Below are 21784 nucleotides of genomic sequence, written 5' to 3'. Positions count from 1 at the left end.
TAGTCGATCCAAGCACATCACTGTAGCTGCAACCGGAATGCTTTAAAGATGTATTCATCAGAACTAGCTGGGTGCAGCCCTGGAAATAAGAATGTAGGCTCAGAAGACCTGGACTTAAATCTTTGTGTGATCTTATACAAATCACCTTTCTGAGCTGCAGGGCCCTGACCTGCGAAATGAAGACAATAATACACACCCGCGTGAGACTGGCATGAGGACCGAAGGCGATAATGAGAGCCTGAGTGCCTGAATGACCCCAAATGCTATAAAAACTGGGAGCTGCTCCTGGTGAGGCAGCACCTTATTCCTCTCTGGATTCTTGGTGTTTACTACAGTAGTGCCTGGCATGTAGGAGCCCCAGATAAATGTTGATAAAATAAAAGAACGAAGTAAACTCTTTGCATTTAAATGTTGTATGTTTGTGTGATGATAATAATAATAATGTGTGTTTGCTATTTATCAGTTATCACTGCCTTTCTTTGTGGACACAGGCACTACTACCGCTACCCTGTGCTTTACATCCCTGGAAAAATGACTGAATAAAAAAAAAATAACTTCTGGATAAGAATGCTTTAAGTAATAAGCCTAATAGGTAGGGTGACCATATAGTTCGTCTATACTGGGGCACTTTGGGAGTGAAAGGGAAGGCAGTAGCAATTATGCCTGGACAACAGATATAAACTATGATTATCCTGGGCAAACCAAAATGCTTGGACATCTTACTCATAGGGTGCAATGCTGCTCAGAACTCTCCGGAAGGGAGAGCCCCAAATCCTCCAAATCATCCTAACTCCTATTCTCTACCCCGACCATGGAAGGGGTCCCCTACCTTCTCATTCCCACCACCCACCTGCACTGGGAGCTGTGTTCAGATCAGGTCCCCAGCGTTCTTAGGTTACTCATTTTCAACATCTAGGTGACTCTGACCCACACTTCTGTTGCCCTGAGAATGTCCTAGAATGTCTGCACTGCCCCAGACACAAAAACCCATGGCTCCGGCTAAGCACCCACCGTGTCAACTGCAAAAATCATCCAGCCCCTCCCGATGCTGTTCCAGCTCAGGGATTATTCCAGGGGCCCCAGTCATCTCTCATTAGTTTCAACAGTCTTAAAACCAGTCCTTTTGCTTCTGCTCTTTCTCACCTTTGCTCTGTTCTCAACAAAGCATCCTGGGTGATCCTACAAAAATATGTCAGACCATGTGTCCCATCTTTTCAAAGATAATGGCTTCCTATCTCACTTAGAGAAAAAGCCAAGTTCCTTATAACAGTCCCTAAGGCCCCAGCCTACTTGGCCTTTATCTCTCTGACCTCATCTCCTAGGACTCTCCAGCCATGTGTATGTCCTTACTTGTTCCTCAAACACACCAGGAAAGCTCCCACCTCAGGACCTTTGCACCTGCTTTTCCCCTCCTTGGAACACTTTCCCCTTAGATAACCCTATGACTATTTGCTTCACCTTCTTCAGATCTTTTCTCAATTATTTCCTTTTCAAAGTTCTTCTCTGGCCACCCTATAAAAACATGTCACTCTGTCCCCCTTCCCTGCCTTTTCTCCTTAGCACCACCAAATAGACCATATATATTACTTATCCTGTATAGTATTCAACATCCTCGAGCTCCGTGAGGGCAAGGATTTTCATTTGTTTTGTTCTTTGCCATACCCCAGTACCTGAAACAGCCCCTGGCATATAGTAGATGCTCAATAAGTATTTGTTAAATGAATAAAGGACCAACTGAGAGGGAACATACATGGCAGTTGGACATTTGGCCTCAGGAGTGAAAAGGCCTGGTTGTAATCCTGGCCCTGCCATTTTGGGGCTTATGACCGTAAAAAACGCCCTTAACACTTCTGTGCAACTTAGTTTCCTCATGTGTAACATGGGATAATCCACATTGCCTCCCAGGACTATTGAGAGCATTAAGTCCAATTTCACATATAAAACACTAAACTCACTGCCTGGCCTATTTCCAAAACTAAGCTTAGTAAATGGCAATAGTGTTACTTCTGGAGGCTCCCAGTCGACGTGACATTGCTTATGCATCATAACAGGCAAATCAGCATCCACTCCCTTTGAGTAACAACTCACAGTTTCTTTCCCAATTTGCATTACTCATCGCCCCCTGTCTCAGGACCCTCTTTCCCTGAACCCAAGTCTCCCCAACCAAGCTGGCCTGGGTCTCTTTGCAAACGCCCCGTTCAACACAAGCCTTGTCCTGCTTAAACCTCTGAGAGAGCTTCCCTCCGAAAACTCACCCACCCTAGGTCCCTTCCACGATCTCCCCAGGCGAGCTGGGTGGGAAAGAAAGGTGAGGGATACATGGTGAGAGAGGGGGAGAAGAAAGAGAATATGAATACATGTGTGACCTGGTGTGGGGAGGGAGAGCAGGCCAAGCCATCCCCACCTGCCAGCTTCCTGTCTGCTGCTGATAAATAGGGGATACCGACGGCCAGATTTTTCCATTCCCCCCATCCTGGCACCCGCTGTCACTCAATGAAAAAAAGACAGAGCGAGAGAGCCTGGGGGAGGGGCCTCTGGTTATAAAGCCTGTGGGCCAGCGGGTGAGCACACTGCTGGACTGCCAGATCCTTTTCCTGTCACCCCCAGGCAGATTTAGCTGCTGACAGCTGCTTGGGACTCTGCCGCCAGGCCTTGGCCCAGACCCGCCGCCTCTCCTCTCTCTCAGCGACTCCCAAGCCTCAGGCCCTCCATGGCCCAGAAAGAAGAGACCGCTGAGGCCGCGGCACCTACCTCGCAGGATGGTGAGGATCTGGAGAACCCGGAGGACCCCAAGAATCTGAAGGAACTGGTGGAGCTGCCGCCCTTTGAGATCGTCACAGGGTGAGAGCTGGGTGTGGACTGGGCCCCCCCTCCCTAGAAGAGCACCGGCTGGGGACAGGCTGGGGGGACTTAGATGGTAACAGTAGGGATTGGGGTCACCATGCTGCAGCCGTGAGAGTGCACGGGTGTGCACAGCAGGGGCTGCAGGGGACGCAGCAGCAGATCTCTCTTGGCTTCTCAGACACCTCCAGTCAGGGGAGGTAGGGGGAACTCCGTGGAGGCCAGGGCCCAGAGGAGGAAACCACCCCTGAGGCATCACTTGCCTCTCTGGGTAGAGGTTGTTTAGTCCCAGGGAATTTGGTAAAAACATGGGATGCCACCGGTACATTTCAATATGGTCCCAAAGTAGCTCCTCCCTCAACGTCTCTCTCTGCTTCTGAGTGGGTCTCTCCTCTACCTGTATGTCTCTCACTCTTTCTTTAGAGCTTCTCCCTGGAGTAGAAGATCCTAAGACAGGAAAGATAGATCCATCCTTTCCCAAGCTAGAGTGAGAAGCGTTTTTTTTTGTTGTTGTTTTTGTTTTTGCTTGCTGAATCATTTCTGAGTCTCCCCGGGGGCTGCCTACATCTGCCCCCCCCCCCCCACCTAGGGAAACAGAGAAGTTACAGGCCAGGCCCAGAGCTTCTGGGCTGAGGAGGGGTTCCAACACCCTCAGCCACAGCCTGGAGGAAGCAGGATCTAGAGCAAAGAGTGTTGAGACTCCAAAGAGGGGGCTGCACACAGGGTCCCCCTGTCTCATCCAGATTATGCCACTTCCAGGAATGAAACCAAGCTGTCTTCCTTCTCTTCCCTCTCTGTCCCTTTGGCAGAAGATTTTGCTAAGTTCCTAATCAAAGAGTAAGAAGGGAATACGTGGGGCCACTAGAATTGCTTGTCTCCAACAATGCCCACAGGCAGACGAAGGGCCACGGGAAGAGAAACTTCAGGAAGAATGGAGGCCTGATGCCTTCAAGGGGCAGAAGGGGCCCTGGGAGGCAATTTGGACTTGCTGTTTGAAGCTGGGCAAGTGCTTTTCCAGTCCTGGCTGCAGTTTTTTCCTCTGTAACATGAGGAAGTTATGCTAGTTGATTCCCAAGGTCCCTTCCAACTCAGATATTTTCTGATTTCTAAGAGAACCTGAGGGAAATGCATCCTAGTTCCTGAGGCAAGGCTTCAGGAAAGAGTCCCCGAACTTGCACTCACCCATGGCCAACCAAGTAATGTCACTTTCAACCCAGGATTAAAGGAGCAATGGGGCACAGATTAATACATTCACAGGGAGTGTCTAGGGCCACCAGGACAGGAGAATCCTTGATTCCAGTGGCTCTCTGTGGAAGGAGATCCTTTTTCTAACACCTAAACATGCTGATCCTTGCTGGCCTTGGTCACATACACACACACACGGGCACATGCACACCCAGTCTGCACAGTGTTGTGATCTTGTGATCTCCCCGGCACAGGGGCAGGGTTGGTTCAGAACAGAATTAGAGTATGTTTATTGAGTTGAACATGCTTTGAGGTCTCAGGGTGGTAGGTTTTGAAATTTTAAATCCTCTGATGTCACTTGCACGTGTCTGGGGCTTTATAATCCCGGCACACTTTCATAGGCCTGAGCGCATTCAAGCCTCGGCACAAGGCCAGGAGAGGAGCTATATCATTGCCGCTCTACAGATGGGGAAGCTGAGAGTAGGGGAGATCCAGTCACTGCTCCAAGACCACAGACCCAGTAAGTGGCAAGTTTTCTGACTCCACCCTGGCATCCTTTCCACTGGTCTCCCAAACAGAGCTCCACCTCTCTCCATCCTCGAGATGGTGAGGCTCAGACGCTTCCCTGACCCAAGGCTCAGAAGAAGAGGCACAGTCGGGCAGCTTTCTGGGCGCTCTGAGAGCAGTTCAGGAGGGAGGTGGAGCCCTTCGTGTTTCCCAGCCACAAGGAACAGCTGTGGAGATCTGTCTCCTGGGCCCCTCCGAGTAAACAGACAGCTTAAAATAGCCTAGAGGGGTGGCTATGTCTGTGCGGGGACAGGAAGAGGGAACAGCTTTCCTCTCTTTCGCTCTCCAAGTGCCCTGGCGTCAAAGGACCAGCAGAGCCTGGACTCCCATGGGGGAGAGGTCTAGCCACACTGACCCTTAGAACAGGGCCCCAGACTAGAACCGCAGATGGCTTTTCAGGAAACAAGTCTGAGGGGAGGAGGGAGTACCGGGTGGGGATAAGGAGAGACATGCCCACTTATCGTGATTCTGGTTTGAATAGGGCACTTGGGATAGAAAGCAGATCTAAGGGAATTCCCTGGCGGTCTAGTGGTTAGGACTCGGAGCTTTCACTGCCAAGGACCCGGGTTCAAACCCTAGTTGGGGAACTAAGATCCCACAAGCCTCGTGGCATGACCAAAAAAAAAAATAGAAAGCAGACCTAAGAACATTAAAAATAATGTGGTAGAAATTGCTAGAGAAAGGTCTATAACTGCGGCAGAGTGCCCAGGCCCGCTCACGCCTCTCGGCTGAGAGTCAGTCGGATGCATCTCTTACCAAGTCTGTGTTCACTAAATCCTGTTGGTTTCTTGAAATCTCCATAATGGGTGTGTTGACAGGAATCAGCAAGTGTTAGAAATCAGAGCTTTTAAAAAAAATTTCTTTCAGAGAGCTGGGTGTTAAACCAGTACAGCACTGAAAGAGAGAACCCTCTGAAAAGGAGCAGGAGAGCCGAGGAGGGATGTGCTTAAGGGGTAAGATCTGAGGCCCAGAGAAGGTACCATCCATCGGTACCAGGTTTAATTTCTCGAGTGTCGACTGCTGTCCAAAATCTGAGAGGTTGGATTACTCAACCTATCTTTCAGATGAGGAAACCAATCCTCAGAGGGAGAAATAATTGGCCCAAAGCTAGTGGATGGAGTAGGGTGTGAACCCCAAGACTGTCTGACTTGCCAAGTGCATCTAAAAAGGCCATAAAGAAGGGTCCTTTATATTCAACAAATATTTTCTGAATAGGAGTCATTTGTTTACTGCCTGTTTCCCCCAGAAGTATTTAACCTCCATGAGGACGGGGACTCTTCCTTTTAGGTGCTTTCTCCCTAGCACCAAGAATGGTACCCAGCTCCTAACTGGTACTCAATAAACATTTGCTGAATAAGTGAGTGAACTCATGATTGAGCACCTATTGTGTGGTAGGCTCTCTGCCAGGCATTCGGGTAGGGAATTAATTGGGGGGAGGGCTTCTTGAAGAGAGAAGTTCAGGATATATATACGAAGATCCACCAGCGCTAGGCTCACAAGAGAATTCCACTGGATCATGCCTGCCTCTGAACTCAGCATGCTTGAGGGAAGCTCTGGGGCACCGGAACGGGTTGGCTCCCCATGTCTCCACCCCAGCTGCAGCTCTGCCTGGCAGCTCCCCTTGCTGTGTTTGTCTTTATCTCTAGTTATGTTGTGTATGATTTTGTGTGTGTGTGTGTGTGTGTGTGTGTGTGTGTGTGTGTGTATGATTTTACATAAGCTGAACCTGCTATCAAAGGGGTTATTCTAGAACAGAGATAAATGGCACAGGCGACGAGTCTCCTTCCAACCACTTCTCTAGCCCCCAGTAGTTTACTCCACCCATGTGAGGAACAGAGAGGAGAAGCAGGGTTCAGAGAAGGGCCAGGCAAGGAGTGAGGGGCCTTCGACACCACATGTCCCCTCACCCCTCACCTGGAGTCTGGAGCAGCCTGGGAAAGTTTGTTCTATAAAGAACAGAAGACAGCCACTGACTCTGGCCACCCTGGCCTCCACTGAGGGTTGGGGGAAGGTGGAAGCTCATGTGCAGAGATGGTGTTTCCCCGGGAAACAGGGCAGGCCCAGGGCTTTCGGAATCCCATCCAGAACTGCCAGTCAGGAGCCAGCAGCTCCTCAAACCCCTTCTTAGCTCTAGGAAGTCCGGCTGTTAGAACTCTCTGCTTCCCTACACTCCTCCTTCTGACGATGCCCACTCCTAGCATCTTCTTTGAAAAGTGGTCTGAAAAAGGGAAAAGGAAACTGAAACTGGCAATTCTGCCTCTTTCAAGTGGGTCACGAAAGGTCTCGTGAGCAAAGCAGAAACGAGTCAACACTCAATTACCTGTGAGTAGATTTTCCACTCCATGGATTATTTGGGGGCAAATGTTTAAACTTGGACTAGCTTCCACTGCCCTCCAGGTTGCTTCCTTTCATTGTCTAGATTTATGCTTAGGAAATGCAAATGCTTTTTAATGTGAAAATGAGAATATATATATATATATTGCATTGACTCACATCTCTTCTCCCTCCATCAAGCAGACCTTTGTCCCACTTTTTTCCAGATATAAGGATTCTCCACTTCCTGCCTAGAGAATTGCAATGCCCAGAAACCGGGGTCTAAGCAGATGTAGTATGAATGGCCTTGTCTGCAGAAAGTATGAGGAAGTGGTGCCTAAAGAGGTGAAGTTGGCAGGAGGGGGTAGGAATCATGCTGTTGGTTTCTGTGCTTGAAGAAGGGACTGAGTCCAGGTGAAGAAATCTACCATCGGCATCTCTCTCCTGACCACCACTCCAACACACACACACACACACACACACACAATTTAGCAGTAAAATATCTGCTAGGGTTGACAGCAAAGGGCTATAATATAAGTAAATGTGGTACTTGGGCATATCATGCTACTAGAAAATAAAAGATGTTTGCGATTATCTACGAAATCACTGTCACTATTTCCTTCCTTCCACTAGTGGGCATAATAGTGTTATGTGATTCTATAATATAACCCAAGATGGCCATGTTGGCTAGCTCTCTGGAGAAATTTCAGACCTCTACTGCCTCTTTTCTCCTGGTAGCCCTCCAGGGCCGAGCTGCTTCAGTCTGTGGGAAGCCCGAGAATGGGAAGCCTCATTCAACCTTTATGCTCCTTCTAGAAGACCAAGAATCCCACTGGGAAGCCAAGCAAGCTCAGTCTCTGAGCAAGCCCAAGGAAAGACTGGGAGCCAAGACCTTCCGTGACTTTCCTTTGCCCCTTGAATGCACTTCCCTTCCTGAGGTCCCTAGTCCAGAAGGCCCTGCTGAGGGACAGGGTAGACCATGGGGCTGTTGGCCCACGGGGTTGGAAACTGATATTTATAGAGAGGTGAACATTCTTCCTCTCCCTTGGGTTTCCAGTTTCTCTGGGTCCTCTCCTCTTGCCTAAAGAAGAGGAGGATGGGCTGAGAGAAGCATCAGTTGTAGACCATCCAGCCAACATGCAACTGCACACTGGGCCACACATGTCCTCTCGGCTGGGCTGTACTTGGCAAAGTTGGAGCAATACTTCGGGGTTTCCAGAAGGAAACCTGAGGGACCAACAGGCAGCTATTGCTGAAGCCCCCAAGCCAATCAAGCAGCCATGAATCCTTCCAAAAGTTTTACCTGAGAATCCATCCTACAGGTAGCTCTGGATTGGACTTGGGGAAGTGGTCTGGCAAAAGGCCTTGAAGAAAGGAAATCCAAAAAAGAGGGGATATATGTATACATATAGCTAATTCACTTCACTGTACAGCAGAAACTAACACAACATTGTAAAGCAACTATACTCCAATTAAAAAACAAACAAACAAAAACAGTTTCAGCAAGAAAGGTAAGCTCTATGCTTCTCAGGAGAAAAAAAAGCCACTCTAGGAAGTGAAGGGATCATTTAGCAACTGGCTGAGTTCAGGAGTGGTCTGGTGGGGTGAGTTTAATGGAAGAAAGCCCAGTGTAAGTGAATTCCCAGCAGGGATTGAAAGAGGAGAGGGGAATCATCAGGCCATCCATCCTCCCCAAATGTTAAGTAAATATAAACACATTCAACCAGGGACAGAGGGGCTTAGGAAGCTAAAGATAGTACCCGAAGGAATCCCAGGGCTGGGTCCCCAAACACATCCATCTCCACAATGGAAACTTAACCTGACAGCAAGGGACATGGAAAGCTGGGTGGAGAAAATTTGGTGATGGGGGAAGGGGGGATTGCAGGAAAATAGCTCTAGTTTCCTCAGCTCTTTGGCATCTGCAACTTACCCCTAAGAAGCCAAGACCCTGGGATACCAGGGATCCCCCTGCAGCCCAGGGAGTTGGGTGACCTCTCTGGGGGAAGGGAAGGGGTGTAGAGAAGAGCAGAGTTAATGGTTGCCATAGGGTATCTTCTGGGGCAACCACAGAGATTACATTTTTTAAAAGAAAACATTCAGCCTCTCCAGCTGGTACTCATCCACTCCTCTCCTTCTGACCTTTTCAACCTCTCCTGTTGCAGCCTCTTCATTCTCCTGGGACTTCAAACCTGCACAAATCTTCCCTATTTTAGAAAAACATGCACATACACGTAAAGATGAAAACAATCTTCACCTCTGATGCTTTCTTTAGGCCCTCTCATTTTTTCTCCCCTTATTACTACTAAACTTTTCAAAACACCTGGCCTTTTTCTGCTGCTTTCATTTCCTAATCAGCCGTCTCCCCTTGGACATATTCATTACCAAGTCGGGTGCTCTAAGACACCAAATGGGCTTTCTAAATTTCAGACTTTTCCCCAGCTTCACTCTCTCTGCCTAAAGCCACCCCGGTACTCCTCCATGGACCTCACTTTCATTATACCTTTCTTTCCTCAGGAACCTGTAGCAATTCTCTATTGGCTCCTGAGTCAAGGCTAAACTCTCAAGAACCTTCATCACATGTCCTCCACTCTACCCCTTCATTTTTAGTAGTCCTCTACTGTTCTCAGCTGTCTTATTTACATCTTTTCTTTCCAGCTATAATCTAGCTGCTAGATTACAAGCATCTGGAGGGCAGAGGCCAAGTCTTTTATGGTTTTGAAATGTGTCAATACTATACAAGTTAATTCATATCAAGGTACCCTTAGGTAGTCTGGCCTCAAAGATAAACATTCTTGGACACTTACATGACAACCCTTCTTTCACCTGAGGGAAAAGACAGACTTGAGAAAAACAGTCCTTGGGAGAGCCTGGGACTGCAAGTTTTAGGCCATCCCGTACCTAAGATGCAATACCCGTGACTGACAAGGAGAGATATGAAAGCATGAAATGTTCTTGCTCTGTCGTGAGATATTTTACAGGCTTGCTACTTTGTAAAATTACTATTTGAACACTGCTTTTCAAACCTGGCCACATAGAATCATCTGGAGCACTTTTTTAAAAATGCTGATGCCTGGGCCTCCTCCAAATGTTCTCATTTAATTGGCTTGGCGTGGGGCCCGGGCATGGACATTTGTAGCTCCTCGAGAGGATTCTAATGTACAGCCAGGTTAAAGAGTCACTGATTTAGAAATGTGAGCGTGTGCTGTGTGCTGGGAGTGAAGGTGGAGTGTTTGGAGACCTGTGTTAATGAGGTGTCCAGGATGCACGCCTCACTCCAAATTCTCTCCTCTCCTTTAGATAAACATTTGAATTCCTTCGTGTCTTTTTGTCACTGCTGTCAGCATAGGCAAGTCCTGTTTCGGTAGTGAGAGTAAATGTGTCTCAGAGGTACTTATCTTGGAGAGCCACCCACTCCACGCTAGTCCTCGAACAAGAACTCATCATTCTCTCTCCTTCCCTGTGCCTTTGCCTCCTTGACCCACAGGGAGCGGCTGCCTGCCAACTTCTTTAAGTTTCAGTTCCGGAATGTGGAGTACAGCTCCGGGCGGAACAAGACCTTCCTCTGCTATGTGGTTGAAGCGCAGAGCAAGGGAGGCCAAGTGCAGGCCTCGCGGGGGTACCTAGAGGACGAGCACGCCGCCGCGCACGCGGAGGAAGCGTTCTTCAACACCATCATGCCAGCCTTCGACCCGGCCCTGTGCTACCTGGTCACCTGGTACGTGTCCTCCAGCCCCTGCGCAGCTTGCGCCGACCGCATCGTCAGGACCCTCAACAAGACCAAGAACCTGCGCCTGCTCCTCCTGGCGGGGCGGCTCTTCATGTGGGAGGAGCCTGAGATCCAGGCGGCTCTCCGGAAGCTGAAGGAGGCTGGCTGCAAACTGCGCATCATGAAGCCCCAAGACTTCGAGTACGTCTGGCAGAATTTCGTGGAGCAAGAAGAGGGCGAATCCAAGGCCTTTGAGCCCTGGGAGGACATTCAGGAGAACTTCCTGTACTATGACGAGAAGTTGGCTGACATCCTGAAGTAGGCGAGTGGGCTCAGCCTCACGTGAGTCTTTTCACTGTTAACTTGGGTAGAAGGTCAGGTGGAATGAGTGGTCTCTTTGATTTTCCTTTGATAGGATTTCATCTGTGTTTTTGGTTGGTTGTAAAAACATTCTTAGAAGATCCCTCCTTCTTTTCTCTTTCCTCTAAATTCCTCTCCCTAAATCCTTTTCTCTCCTACCCTTTTATTTCAAACTGATTTTCCCCATAACTTGGAGTGCTCAAGGGTGACAGGAATCCAGAAGCTTTGATGAGACAGAATGACTTTCACAGTAAGATTTAGATGGTACAAGGACCTGTTACTGAACAGCAAAGATATTTCAGTCCCCTAAGCATGTCCCCATGTCCACCTGTTCAGACTTACTAACTCTGGACACCTTCTAGATGCCCTGCCCCCACCCCATTTGCAATCTTACCATTCCATTTTTCCCTAATGCAGGTTCTTCATTCCTACAGGGGCTTTTTTTTTTTTTTTTTTTTTTTTTTTCATTTTTGGTACTTTTGAAAGTCCCCGAATGGATCTGTAGTCAACTTTTTGGGGGCCAGAGAAGCTTTCATGTTTTCAGACAAATGGTTCTGCTTTGAGGGAGACCAATAATTGCTGTTTGAATGTACAATGCAAGAACATTTCCCTAATGTTGAGAAGACCTCATCAGAACTCGCAGAAAAATGATGAATGCGGGAATGAGGATAATATAGCAACAAGTTCTGCTATACAGCAATGTTTAAAGGGTTAAAAAGATGTTTGTAAATTAGGCAGCAGCTCAGAAGTAGCCTCCTATAGATATCAAGATGTGATAGGAGAACTGGAAGTAAAAATTAGCTATTTAAGCAAATAATTAGGACACAATTAAGGCCAATTTGGCCTCTTGCTGAGGGTAAATTAGACTCTTAGAGAAACAGGCCAATTGCCCTCAGGAAAGAGGGTAAAGGATCCTTTACTGTCTCCTTTTGAATTTCATCTGATCTAGTTTGCTCCCATAGAAGTGCAATGACTAAGTCTCTTTACAAGACCTGAGTTACCGATCAAAATTTTCCCGTAACAGAGAAAGGGTCTTCACCACCCTCTTATCCAACTTTAATTCTGGAACACCTCACATATTAAAAAAACATGAAAGCAGCCTGCTTCCATGAAGATATTCAACTTATTTTTGGTGTCTCTCACTCGTAATACTCTAAAGAGAAGATGTTGCTTCACGGACACGTTTTGGAAACGTAAGTGTTCCAGGGCTTGATGTTGGCAGGTGTTTGCTATTAGACATGCACGCAGGGTGCCTGATCATTCTCCAGCTGAGCGTTCACCAATCCATGAAGACACAGTTTTCAGCCATTTCTTACAAAAAGCAGGACCCATTCACTGAATTCAGTGAGACTATGGTCAGGTAATGCCACATGGTACTTTGCTCACACAAAATAAGACCACTCTGAATGGTGGTGAGTAGTAATACAAACAGATTTCTAAGGATGACCTCTGAAAATACAAAATTAACTTAAATTCCTCGAAGATTTTATTAGTATAGGGACTGTCACTCATAATTATAAACCCTACATAGATTCTGTAGAATGATGACTGGTAGCCTAATTTTAACACTAGTGTACTTTCTTCTTAAACATCTTTTAGAGTCACAGGCCACTTCTTCCAGCTGCCAAACTAACAAGACCTCAGAGATGGATGTGTGTGTGTGTGCGTGTGTGTGTGCGTGTGTGTGCGTTTTCCATTAAGTCAAATAATTAAATAGCGAAACCTGCTATAAAAATTAAGCATTTCAAGGAGGATTAAAAAGAGCCTTTAATTTTGGATAACTGGGAGTTATATCTTTTGCTAATCTAAATAAACAAGTAAAATAGATAAATCAGTTTGAGGGAAAACTCCATTTCTAAGTCAAATTATTTTTAAATAAAATATTATTGGACATGTTCCACATTATAAGCCTCCTTCCATTAGTGTACATAACCGTATTATCTGGACCCATTAACATGCTTCCCTATACTCTGTTTTAGTTGCTCATATTCCTGAAGGGAAAGGTTAAAATGTACCAAGTTAAAAAAAAAATTGGCATGAAATCAAGTTGTCATCTAAAAGCCCCAAAGAACTCTGCTTAATTAAAATACTCTCAAGAAATGAGCATTTGTTAAAGAAAATTTGTCTCATATTTCTTATTCCGTCTTTTTGAAAAATGACAGAATAGGATTTAACCATATATTTAACTCAAGATAACATACTTAAAGCAGATCTCTTCTGGGGCTTTCTCTGTGCGAACCACACCAAAACATGAATGAAACAAATCCAGTCCTGAGTAAACCGGAAATCACAGGAGACTATGGAGAAATTCAGGCACTTGCTGGGGAGGGCACAAAGAAACCCTAACTCAAAAAGAAAACCCTTCACTGTTTAGGGCCAGCAAGGCTCTCAGTAACATGCTTCCTGTTTTCTCACTAAGGTCTGTCTGCTGCCACCAAGAGACAGCAATGACACATGTGGCCATCTGGGACATGCCTGACTTCCCAATACCACTTGGAGCTGGACAACATTTGACACGAACCAATCCTACTGCACAACGACCTCCGAGGACTCAAAATACACTTATGCTGTAAATCATTTAAGCTGTGCCTCTCTCTCTAAGGCTGCTCTTGGGAAAGAGGAAAGTGAGCTGCGAAGAGAGAAACGGCAACCATATATGGGCACCAGGCATCCGTGGGGCTGAAGGTCCACATTATTCCCTCAGTTGGGCTGCTTAGGTCGAAGAGCCTCAGACCCAAAGTCTGCACAGATCTTTGAAATATGTCCAGAAGTGCATCTTAAGTTGGGATCTTTTTTTTTAAGAAAAACAGCAACATTAATAAAAGAGGTGGTGTGGTCTTTCTGTGACCAAGTTTTTTAAGGAACTTGGACATTTAGAAGTTATTATGGACAGTGAGCAAGTCCCAGGCAGGAGCAGGGATGTCCCAGGCTATGAACCGAGCCAGGACAGTATATAAAGTGGGAGGAAGGCTTAAACCAGAACTTGCCTAGGCAACACGGGATGTACTAACTCTCCCATGCAGACTTCACACCTTGGTCTTGACCTTCATGAAATATTTTCTTCTGAGATTAGTTGTAAATGAGTATCTTTTCCCTCCTCTGAAGACAAGGAGTATGGCAGAGGATGAAACAAAAGGCACAAGAAATCTGTTTCGAAGGTATATAAACATCCCAAGTGCCAATTCATAGGCAATTAGCACCTTGATTAAAGAGGAAAGGGCAAGAAGTAGGATTTCAATGTTCAGATACACATAATGTAAGAATAGTCAGTATGTGGTACTTGATGGCAACGGCAGGATGGTGTCAAAAGTCTCATTTCTTAAAAGGCTTGTTTGAGTCCTATGTAGAAGCAAAATTTCACACGTGAATTTCTGGGTGTTTCCCAAACTCTAACTAGGTTTCCAGGAATAATGTGTCCATTCTGATTATCAGGCCATGCCTCCTTTCCCCAGGCTTCAAGTGTGGTAAGTCATTGGAATTTGACCCCAAGACTATCTGCAAATGACAAAGCACTTTATCACATCCCTGCTGAATTCCACTCACAGCCAGACCTCCACAAGACTAGGTTTTGTTAAAAGAAATATGAACGAGGCTCATACTCCATGAAAAAAATTAACCCAATCCCTTAAAATGTAGAAGCAGCCTAGAAAAATCAATGTTTTGACCCAGTGTTAAGATTTATTTGCATAGTTAGGCAAAATACTTTAATTCTAAGTTTCCTCTTACCACTCCACTCTCATTTTGTTTTGTATAGACATTCTCTCCCTTTTTTTCCCCTTCAATTTTACTGTGTGTGTGTGGACAGAAACAAAGCTCCAAGAAAAGTCTTAGTCTAAAAGTTTGACAATGAACTTGCCCCTGGCACTGCCCCTACCCCCACCCCCAACAACATGGAGAACTTGTCTGTTACACACAGAGATACAAAAGAAGTGAAATACTTTTTGAAACTGCTGCCTCATTCAGGCTGAGATGCGATAAAAACACAAATCTAAGGTACAAAGATTATATTTAACCAGTGCTTTCCTGGTGTTTTAATGAGCCCTTTCTAAAATCCAGTTCTTTTACACTTGGGAAAGCAGCAAGTCCTATGACAGACCCAGAATTCACTCTAGGGAGAAAACCAGTAGTAGGTCTGTCTCTTTGAACTCAACACCACAGTAAGGGGGCGGAGGGTTGAAATACTCTACTAGTTTTCCCCACACCTCTGATACTGAACCACTGGCTAAATCCATGAACCTTATTCTTCCACCATGGAAATCAAGAGTGGACAAAGCGCTGCTCTCTTAGAAGAAAAGGGGACTAATATTTACTGTTTTCGATCCCAGGTGGCCACACATCAGAATCCTCTGGAGCTTAAAAACACAAAGAAACATGGCCACTCTCCCCCGCCCCCCCCCCCCCGCCCACTACCAAATTAGAATTCTTTTTTGGAGGAAGTGGACCTTTATTTTTTTTAAGGAGATTCATATGGGTTTTGTTGAGAACTACTGATTTATTGAGGCATTACTCCACACTAAGAACTTTACCACATATTTCACATACAGTATTTTATTTGTTTCATGATTGAATTCAGACAGGTTCAATCACAGAACCTATGTGGTGGACAAAAGAGAGCAGGAGCTCACCACGGGGAGATTCTAAAAGCCTGCCTTTCCAGTGTGCTGACCCACAGTTCTTGCCCATTCTGATGTCTTATTTCTCACTTTGCTGCTCTTCGTACTGGACCCTCTATCTGACTCCTCCGGATTAAGTTACAGGTGAACCCTCCATTACCCAAGTCCAGAACAACACAGACATGTGCACAGGACCTCATTGCCCACCCCCCCCAAGAAGATATTTATTTTTCCATTCTTGTCACCACAAATTCCTTGTCAACAACATAAAACTCTTCCTTGTAATTTAAACAAAACCGAACCCATAATTCTCTCCTAGGATGAATTTTATGACGTAAGGATAATACCAGGTAAGTGCACAAATGACAAAAGATGCAAAATTAACTGAAATGTTCATCCTTCCTGAAATTTCTCTTAAACAGCAGAGAAGTAGAAGCAATGCTGACACCTAGTGGCAACCCAAACAAATCAAGTAGCATCCCTAGCAAAACAGGGGTCATAGGCCCAACATTTGGCTTCCCCACCTAATATCAGGCCATCTATGCCTTACCTTCCTGGAAAAAAAAAAAAATTCCCAGCAACACTTCCCAAGCAATCCCTCCTCCAGAGTCCCAGTCTAATCATGAGAATACAGCAACCGAAGTCTGGCCTGTGACACAGACTACTTCACATGAAACTTTCCTCTGACCATTTTATGGTCAGTTTGCTCAGTCCTAAGGCCCAGATGACACAGAAGGTAGACATATCCAAAATGCTCATCTGTTCAGAGTGTGTACACAGTAATTCTGATGTCTGTTGCCTCAAAGACCTCCTCAATCATCGCAGATACATTTTCCCATTGCAGACGATCAAGACCACATCCAATCCTGAAAAAGACAAAACATCCCCACTGGTTGTGATGAAGATATCTAGGAAAACACTCCTTCCCTCTTCCTCTAGGCTGCATCCACCCAAAGCCTAAGATATTATCTGGTCTCACACCTATAGGCAGCCATGGTGGGAATTGGGAAGTTAACTCCTATTTTGAGTCACCTAAGGCTGTTTCCTAGACAGCCCTAACATCCAATAGCTGTCACTTCTCTTTTGCCTAATAAAGTACCACTTCCCAGTTACTTCAGGCTACGTTTAGAAATGTATAACTGCAGTGAGATGGAAGAACTTACTATCCTTCTATTTCTACTGATGAAAACTAGCTGTGGGTGGATGGCAAAAGGTTGGTATTTTTAAAATACACTTATGATAATGAAATGTTAAGGAAGATAAAAAGGAGAATGACAAAGGACAGGATCTCTGCACACAGGAAGTCAAGAGGGAATGTTGGGAAATGCCAAGCTGACTGTAATTCAGATCTTTGCAGCACTCTGGTGGAAAACCTCAATCGGCCCACAAAACTCTTACTACCTGGCACCTTTCTTCCAAGATGTTACTTAACTGATCCTCAATATCCCTAGGGAAAAAAGAGAGGCTTGAAGTTGCTAATTTTCTATAAATGTGGTTAAGTACCTGAAAAAATTGGGTTAAAAAAAAGTTTCTGGTACATAAGCGATGAATATATTAAAGACCAGCGTAAGATGAGGGACCACGTAGCCACGCTCTTAAGTAACCTGGACCTTGGAATAAACCCGCATGCATGCTCAGCACTGACAAAACTAGTCTGACAAGAAGAGAAGAAGGGACCCCAAGCCTATTTCCTGAAAAGGAAACAAAGGGGATATTGAACCCCTAACATCAGTCCCTTAAGTTCCCAATATCTAGGGTCTAAGACTTTACATCAGGGACCTATCCTCTGGCTACTGTCCACACTGAACACAAACAAGCATGCAGTTTAAAAAGCAGTGATAACTTACAACTTTCTTCACACAGAATTAACAGGTTTGGGACACCTGAAGTGGCCCAGAGAGAAATCACAATTGCTCAGTCTTTGTTCTTTAGCTGTATTGCTTCAGAAACAGAGGCCAAGCTTCAGGTAGAGGATGCCCAGAATTCAACAAGTGTCTGTGAACGACGGCTCCTCCCTACTAAGTAGGCTGAGGCAGGTCTGTGGTTTAATCATCCTGATTCATTCAGCCCAGGCTAAAGGATGGGCACGCCTTAGGCTAAGATCTGACAACTTGTTTACTGATGATTTTTAAATGTTTTGACATTTTTCCGCCTTTACATCTGTATTTTAGGTTACATTAAGCTTTTAAGTCACTTGTCTTTGGGTAAGACAGTAAACCCCACTAATCAAGTCTTCATTTAGGGCCCTGGATTTCCTTGCCTTGGCATGGAGAGGTCAGTGACTCCATTCTTCAGACAATGGGACTTCATGGCCTCTAAACTCTTCTGTAAGTTTTCGTAAGTTGGCTTGTGTGAAGCCCTTTTCTTTGTAATCTAAGTACAAAGAACAAATTCAAATTTCCATTAGTCCAAAATGAGAGCCAAAGAAAAGTCATCATATTCTCCCAACATCCTGATAATTAAAATAATAAGTATATTTTTATAGAATAGTCTAGATGACAAATGTCATACTGTCCCTTCCAGTTACGGGAGCTCCTCAGAAATCCACTACATAGAGCCTGAGAAACCCACACACTGCCGTATAATAATCTTTCCTTTTCCCAAGAAAACCAGATTAGCAGGTGTGCCTATTGTCTACTGTTTTTAAACAAAGTAGGTGAAAGTTTCTGTGCCACTTCCAAGAGATAAGCTGCATATCTGTAACAAGGAAGAATCCATAACACCTAAAAATTTCCTGTTAGGTTTATTTATTTAAAAACTGTGCTTGCCTTTTATTTCCCTATAAAAGAAGAGACAAACTGGTAGCATTCCAAACAAGACTGGAAGTCACAGTAGCATTAAGGACATTCAAAGAGGCTAGGACATGTCCCCACTCAGTGTGCTGTCCAAATCAGGCCTGTAGTGACTTGGCTATATAAGTCATCCAGCACCATCGCCAAGAAGCTGCACTCTTTCTGAGGCCAAAGACCATTTGGATAGTGAAAGAATCCCACGTTGAGGAAGCAGGCAGGAAAGGAGCTGAGTATTACTTGGCACTGCATTTGATAGGGAAGACTGAGAGAAAAACTCCTTTGGGCAATCTATCTCCTGAGACTTTACTGTCTCTATCTTACTGTGATTAGGAAGGAATTAAACTATGGGAGGCATCCCTAACTTTTGCAAGTCTCATAACACAGGTCTTTGGTGAATATCACTACTCTTTCCCATGGAGCTGGGATGCAGCCTCATGTTCCTTTCTAATCCAGTGCACCAAATAGCCACCACTTCTGGATCTGAGTTGGCATGAGGTCAGCTTTTTGACATCTCTGGTTGTCTGGAATGAAACACTGTGATCAACATAAATGCAGTACAGCCCACTGGTTTACCAGTCCTTAGAACTTATTGAGGATTGGCCCCATCTTACCAGGTAATATATATATCGCCCATCTCTCTTCAGAACAGCCACTTCTCCAGACTTTTTTTCTAAGAAAAACAGTTATTTAATAGTAAAAAAGAAATTGAAAACCAAAACACTGATCTCCATTCTTAGATTTTTAAAAAAATCTTTATAAATTTGAGTCTACTTCAGAACTAGAATTTCAACCCTGAAGAACACTTTGATCCTTATCAGCCTTCCTAAATACTGTATTCCTTAACTTCCAGCTTTCTTATTAATGTTTTCTGAATCATGTTTTCCTCACACTCCATCTTTGGTCCTGCTGCATTTTCAAATATACCCTTACTTGTTCACTTAAAAAACTTTAATGTCTATTGCCGTGAAATGTTTTAGAATGTACAGCACTTTTTACTTGCCAAATATGTTTAATAATAATCCTTTTACATACAAAAACAGCTAATGCGTTAAGCATTAAGGGGAACATAGACGTATTAAAAAGTTCTTAATTATTAAAGAGTTTTCAATCAGGAGAACGTGTCATGCTTAGAAATAAATATAATACAAAGCAGTAAGAAGTTGCTTTCTTAAAGGCTGGGATCAGAATCACCAGTGGAGACTCTGATTCAGTAAGCCTGGACTGTGGCCTGAGCAACTGTTTCAGAAGCCCACGTGTGATTCTGATACACATCTCTGGTTTAAAATCACTGATAGAAAGTGATGGGAGGAGTCTGTAAGGAAAAGGTTCTAAACTCTTTGAAGCATAAGCACAATATAGGTAAACAGGGGATCTTGAATGCCAAGCTAAAATCTGTGGACTTTGCTAAGCACTTCAGAGTTATTAAAGGTTTCAGAGAAATGGAGTAATGTTATCAAGATTCATAAAAGAGGGGGAAGAAATTTAAAACTTTTACAAGAATTCAGGTTTCGTGTGATAAGGACCCAAACTAGAGGCCATTTTTGTAGAGGAAAAAATCTGCAGAGTTAATAGGACTCAGTAGTTAGGAACCCCATCTGTGCATGTATATCTTGTTTAATAATTAAGTATAACAAGAGCATCAAAAGATGCTCTAGCCAGGGCAGATAAGGTCAGCTGTTTTCAAAACTCACGTTGATTTAACAGTTCCTGCACCCCTCCAAATTTCTTCTTGAAGTGGACAGCTATCCCAGCGCCCATTCGACAGTCCTCACTGATACAATGGGCTAAAGAGTCTGTTTTGGGGCATGCAAAAAGGTCTCCTTTCACATAAGTAATCTAAAATGTGCAAAGGAAAAGAAAAGTTTTATTAGTGACAGAAAAATACTAAGCTATTTCTTTTCCTTTACTGTGCCCACCACCACTTCTCCTCCGTCCCTCCTTCATTTAAAGACAAATCCTCAGAATTTAATTTAAGGGGTTATCTAAAGCGAATTAAAGCATGTGCAAAAGAAAGCGATGGGTGGTCTCTGCCTAGGACTGTATCAGCCTTTCTAAAGTAAATCAGCAGGAGAGAGAGAAAAAGGCAATTCAATTATTGGTTTAATTAAAAAGTGTTTATGCTTTTGACCTCAATTATTCTGAATTTCAGTTCAATAAATTAATAGTTTTTACGCACTCTGCTTCCTTCTGAATCTTCATTAGGGCTGCCAGCCATGATACTGAGTCGCTATTTCCAAAATTTAAGTGTTTCTTCAGCTATAAAAAGGGGAAAGGAAGTAAAAATGCTTAGGCAACCTGAATATATTACATTCAGACTGCCCTGACCACCCACGTACGAACATTTTCCCCCCACCGTTTATCGCTGAAAAGTAAGTTCGCCTCTAGGAAGTAATACAAAACTCTTCTGGGGCAAGAAAAAGAAAGAATGCCTGGTTTCGGAGGCTGACGGGCCCCGCTCGCATTTCGCGCTTTCCTGGAGCGGAAGAAAGGCGGTCCTAGGACCCGCCTCCTCCTTTCCCCGCGCCCGCGCCGAGCAAGGCTGATTCAAGCCAGTCTCCTTTTCCCTGCAAGATGCAAAAGTATTTCCCCATTGGATCTGGCCCATAAGCAAAAAGGTGGGACTTGGCCACAGTCCCGTTAAGCCGCAACTAGGGAGTATACAGGCCTGGGGGAGTGTACTGCCGAGGCGGGGGCAAGTGGAGAGGGAAGGCGGCCTCTCAAGGAAGGCTCACCATCATCTTTTGGGGGGAGTTGGGGGAAGAAGTCTAGAGAGGCGTCCCATTCTCTGTTTCCTACCCTAGGGCGGATCAGCGAGGGCGTGGGGCCTGTCCCGAGGTCCCGTGGTAGGGAGCGAGGAGGCTCGTTCAAAGCCCCAACGTACCGGGGTTACCCTTCACCTGGAAAGGAGTCGGCCGTTAGGAGGTCCCGCCCCGCGGGGAAGGGCTCTGGTAGGTGGGGAGCAGGAGAAGAGCCCAGATGTGGAGCCAATCCCGCCAAAGCTCTTAATTGCACGCAAGATGGCCGCTCACCACCTGGGAGCGGGGCGGAAACGAGCCCCTCTAGCTAGCTAGCCGAACCTGCACTCTTTGGTGATGGCCGCTGAACTTCCGGTGGTAAATTCCATGGAGTACCCCGCCGCTGCCCGGGCATGCGTAACGAGGCAGCGAGTTGGGTAGAACGGCGCTTGCGCATTAGCCCCAGGAGCGTATCTCCAGGGGCCGCAGAGACGGGGGAGGGCTGTTAGCAAAGGAGTTAGTTAGCGCCTGCGTGGTACTATGCTCAGGGCGGTGTTTGAAGGTTGAAGGGTTGAAGGGTCTGGGGTGTCTAGAAGGCGCCTGCGTATTCCTTCGGCCGGGGGTGTGATCCAATCAGGGAAGTGGGCGTGGCTTCAGGGGACGCCTGAGCAG

General features: G+C 45.5%; 2 protein-coding genes across 5 annotated transcripts; one reads left to right on the top strand and one right to left on the bottom strand.

The window, feature by feature from the left end:
* The first annotated feature begins 2549 nt into the window (after positions 1–2549).
* APOBEC2 (apolipoprotein B mRNA editing enzyme catalytic subunit 2) lies at positions 2550–13810 on the top strand. Its single transcript, XM_059938737.1, has 3 exons — positions 2550–2841; positions 10391–10954; positions 13392–13810. The coding sequence occupies exons 1-2, from the start codon at positions 2711–2713 to the stop codon at positions 10932–10934; spliced, it is 675 nt and encodes a 224-aa protein (XP_059794720.1). The 5' UTR covers positions 2550–2710; the 3' UTR covers positions 10935–10954; positions 13392–13810.
* A 1694-nt stretch (positions 13811–15504) lies between these two features.
* OARD1 (O-acyl-ADP-ribose deacylase 1) lies at positions 15505–21684 on the bottom strand. 4 transcript variants are annotated; one of them, XM_059938741.1, is made up of 6 exons: positions 21455–21684; positions 20554–20633; positions 20069–20213; positions 18989–19047; positions 17846–17958; positions 15505–16451 (listed from the first exon to the last, which is right to left on the bottom strand). In XM_059938741.1, the coding sequence occupies exons 2-6, from the start codon at positions 20590–20592 to the stop codon at positions 16349–16351; spliced, it is 459 nt and encodes a 152-aa protein (XP_059794724.1). In that variant the 5' UTR covers positions 20593–20633; positions 21455–21684; the 3' UTR covers positions 15505–16348. The 4 variants fall into 4 exon arrangements, with proteins under 4 accessions (XP_059794724.1, XP_059794721.1, XP_059794723.1 ...); XM_059938738.1 differs by lacking the exon at positions 21455–21684 and adding an exon at positions 21259–21448; XM_059938740.1 differs by lacking the exon at positions 21455–21684 and adding an exon at positions 21275–21448.
* Positions 21685–21784: the final 100 nt, after the last annotated feature.

The sequence above is a fragment of the Balaenoptera ricei genome, chromosome 11 (assembly GCF_028023285.1).
Source record: "Balaenoptera ricei isolate mBalRic1 chromosome 11, mBalRic1.hap2, whole genome shotgun sequence".
NCBI lineage: Eukaryota > Metazoa > Chordata > Mammalia > Artiodactyla > Balaenopteridae > Balaenoptera > Balaenoptera ricei.
This window is presented reverse-complemented; position numbering and strand designations above follow the sequence as displayed.

What these genes read in the sequence shown, in the direction of transcription:
- APOBEC2 (XM_059938737.1), top strand. Translation starts at nt 2,711, where the DNA reads ATGGCCCAGAAAGAAGAGACCGCTGAGGCCGCGGCACCTACCTCGCAG. An exon ending in CCCTTTGAGATCGTCACAGG is followed by an intron (nt 2,842 to 10,390) that starts GTGAGAGCTGGG and finishes CTTGACCCACAG; the next exon opens with GGAGCGGCTGCCTGCCAACT.
- OARD1 (XM_059938741.1), bottom strand. Translation starts at nt 20,592, where the DNA reads ATGGCTGGCAGCCCTAATGAAGATTCAGAAGGAAGCAGA. An exon ending in GCAGGAACTGTTAAATCAAC is followed by an intron (nt 19,048 to 20,068) that starts GTGAGTTTTGAA and finishes TGTTTTTCTTAG; the next exon opens with AAAAAAAGTCTGGAGAAGTG. An exon ending in ACTGACCTCTCCATGCCAAG is followed by an intron (nt 16,452 to 17,845) that starts GCAAGGAAATCC and finishes TGTCTTTTTCAG; the next exon opens with GATTGGATGTGGTCTTGATC.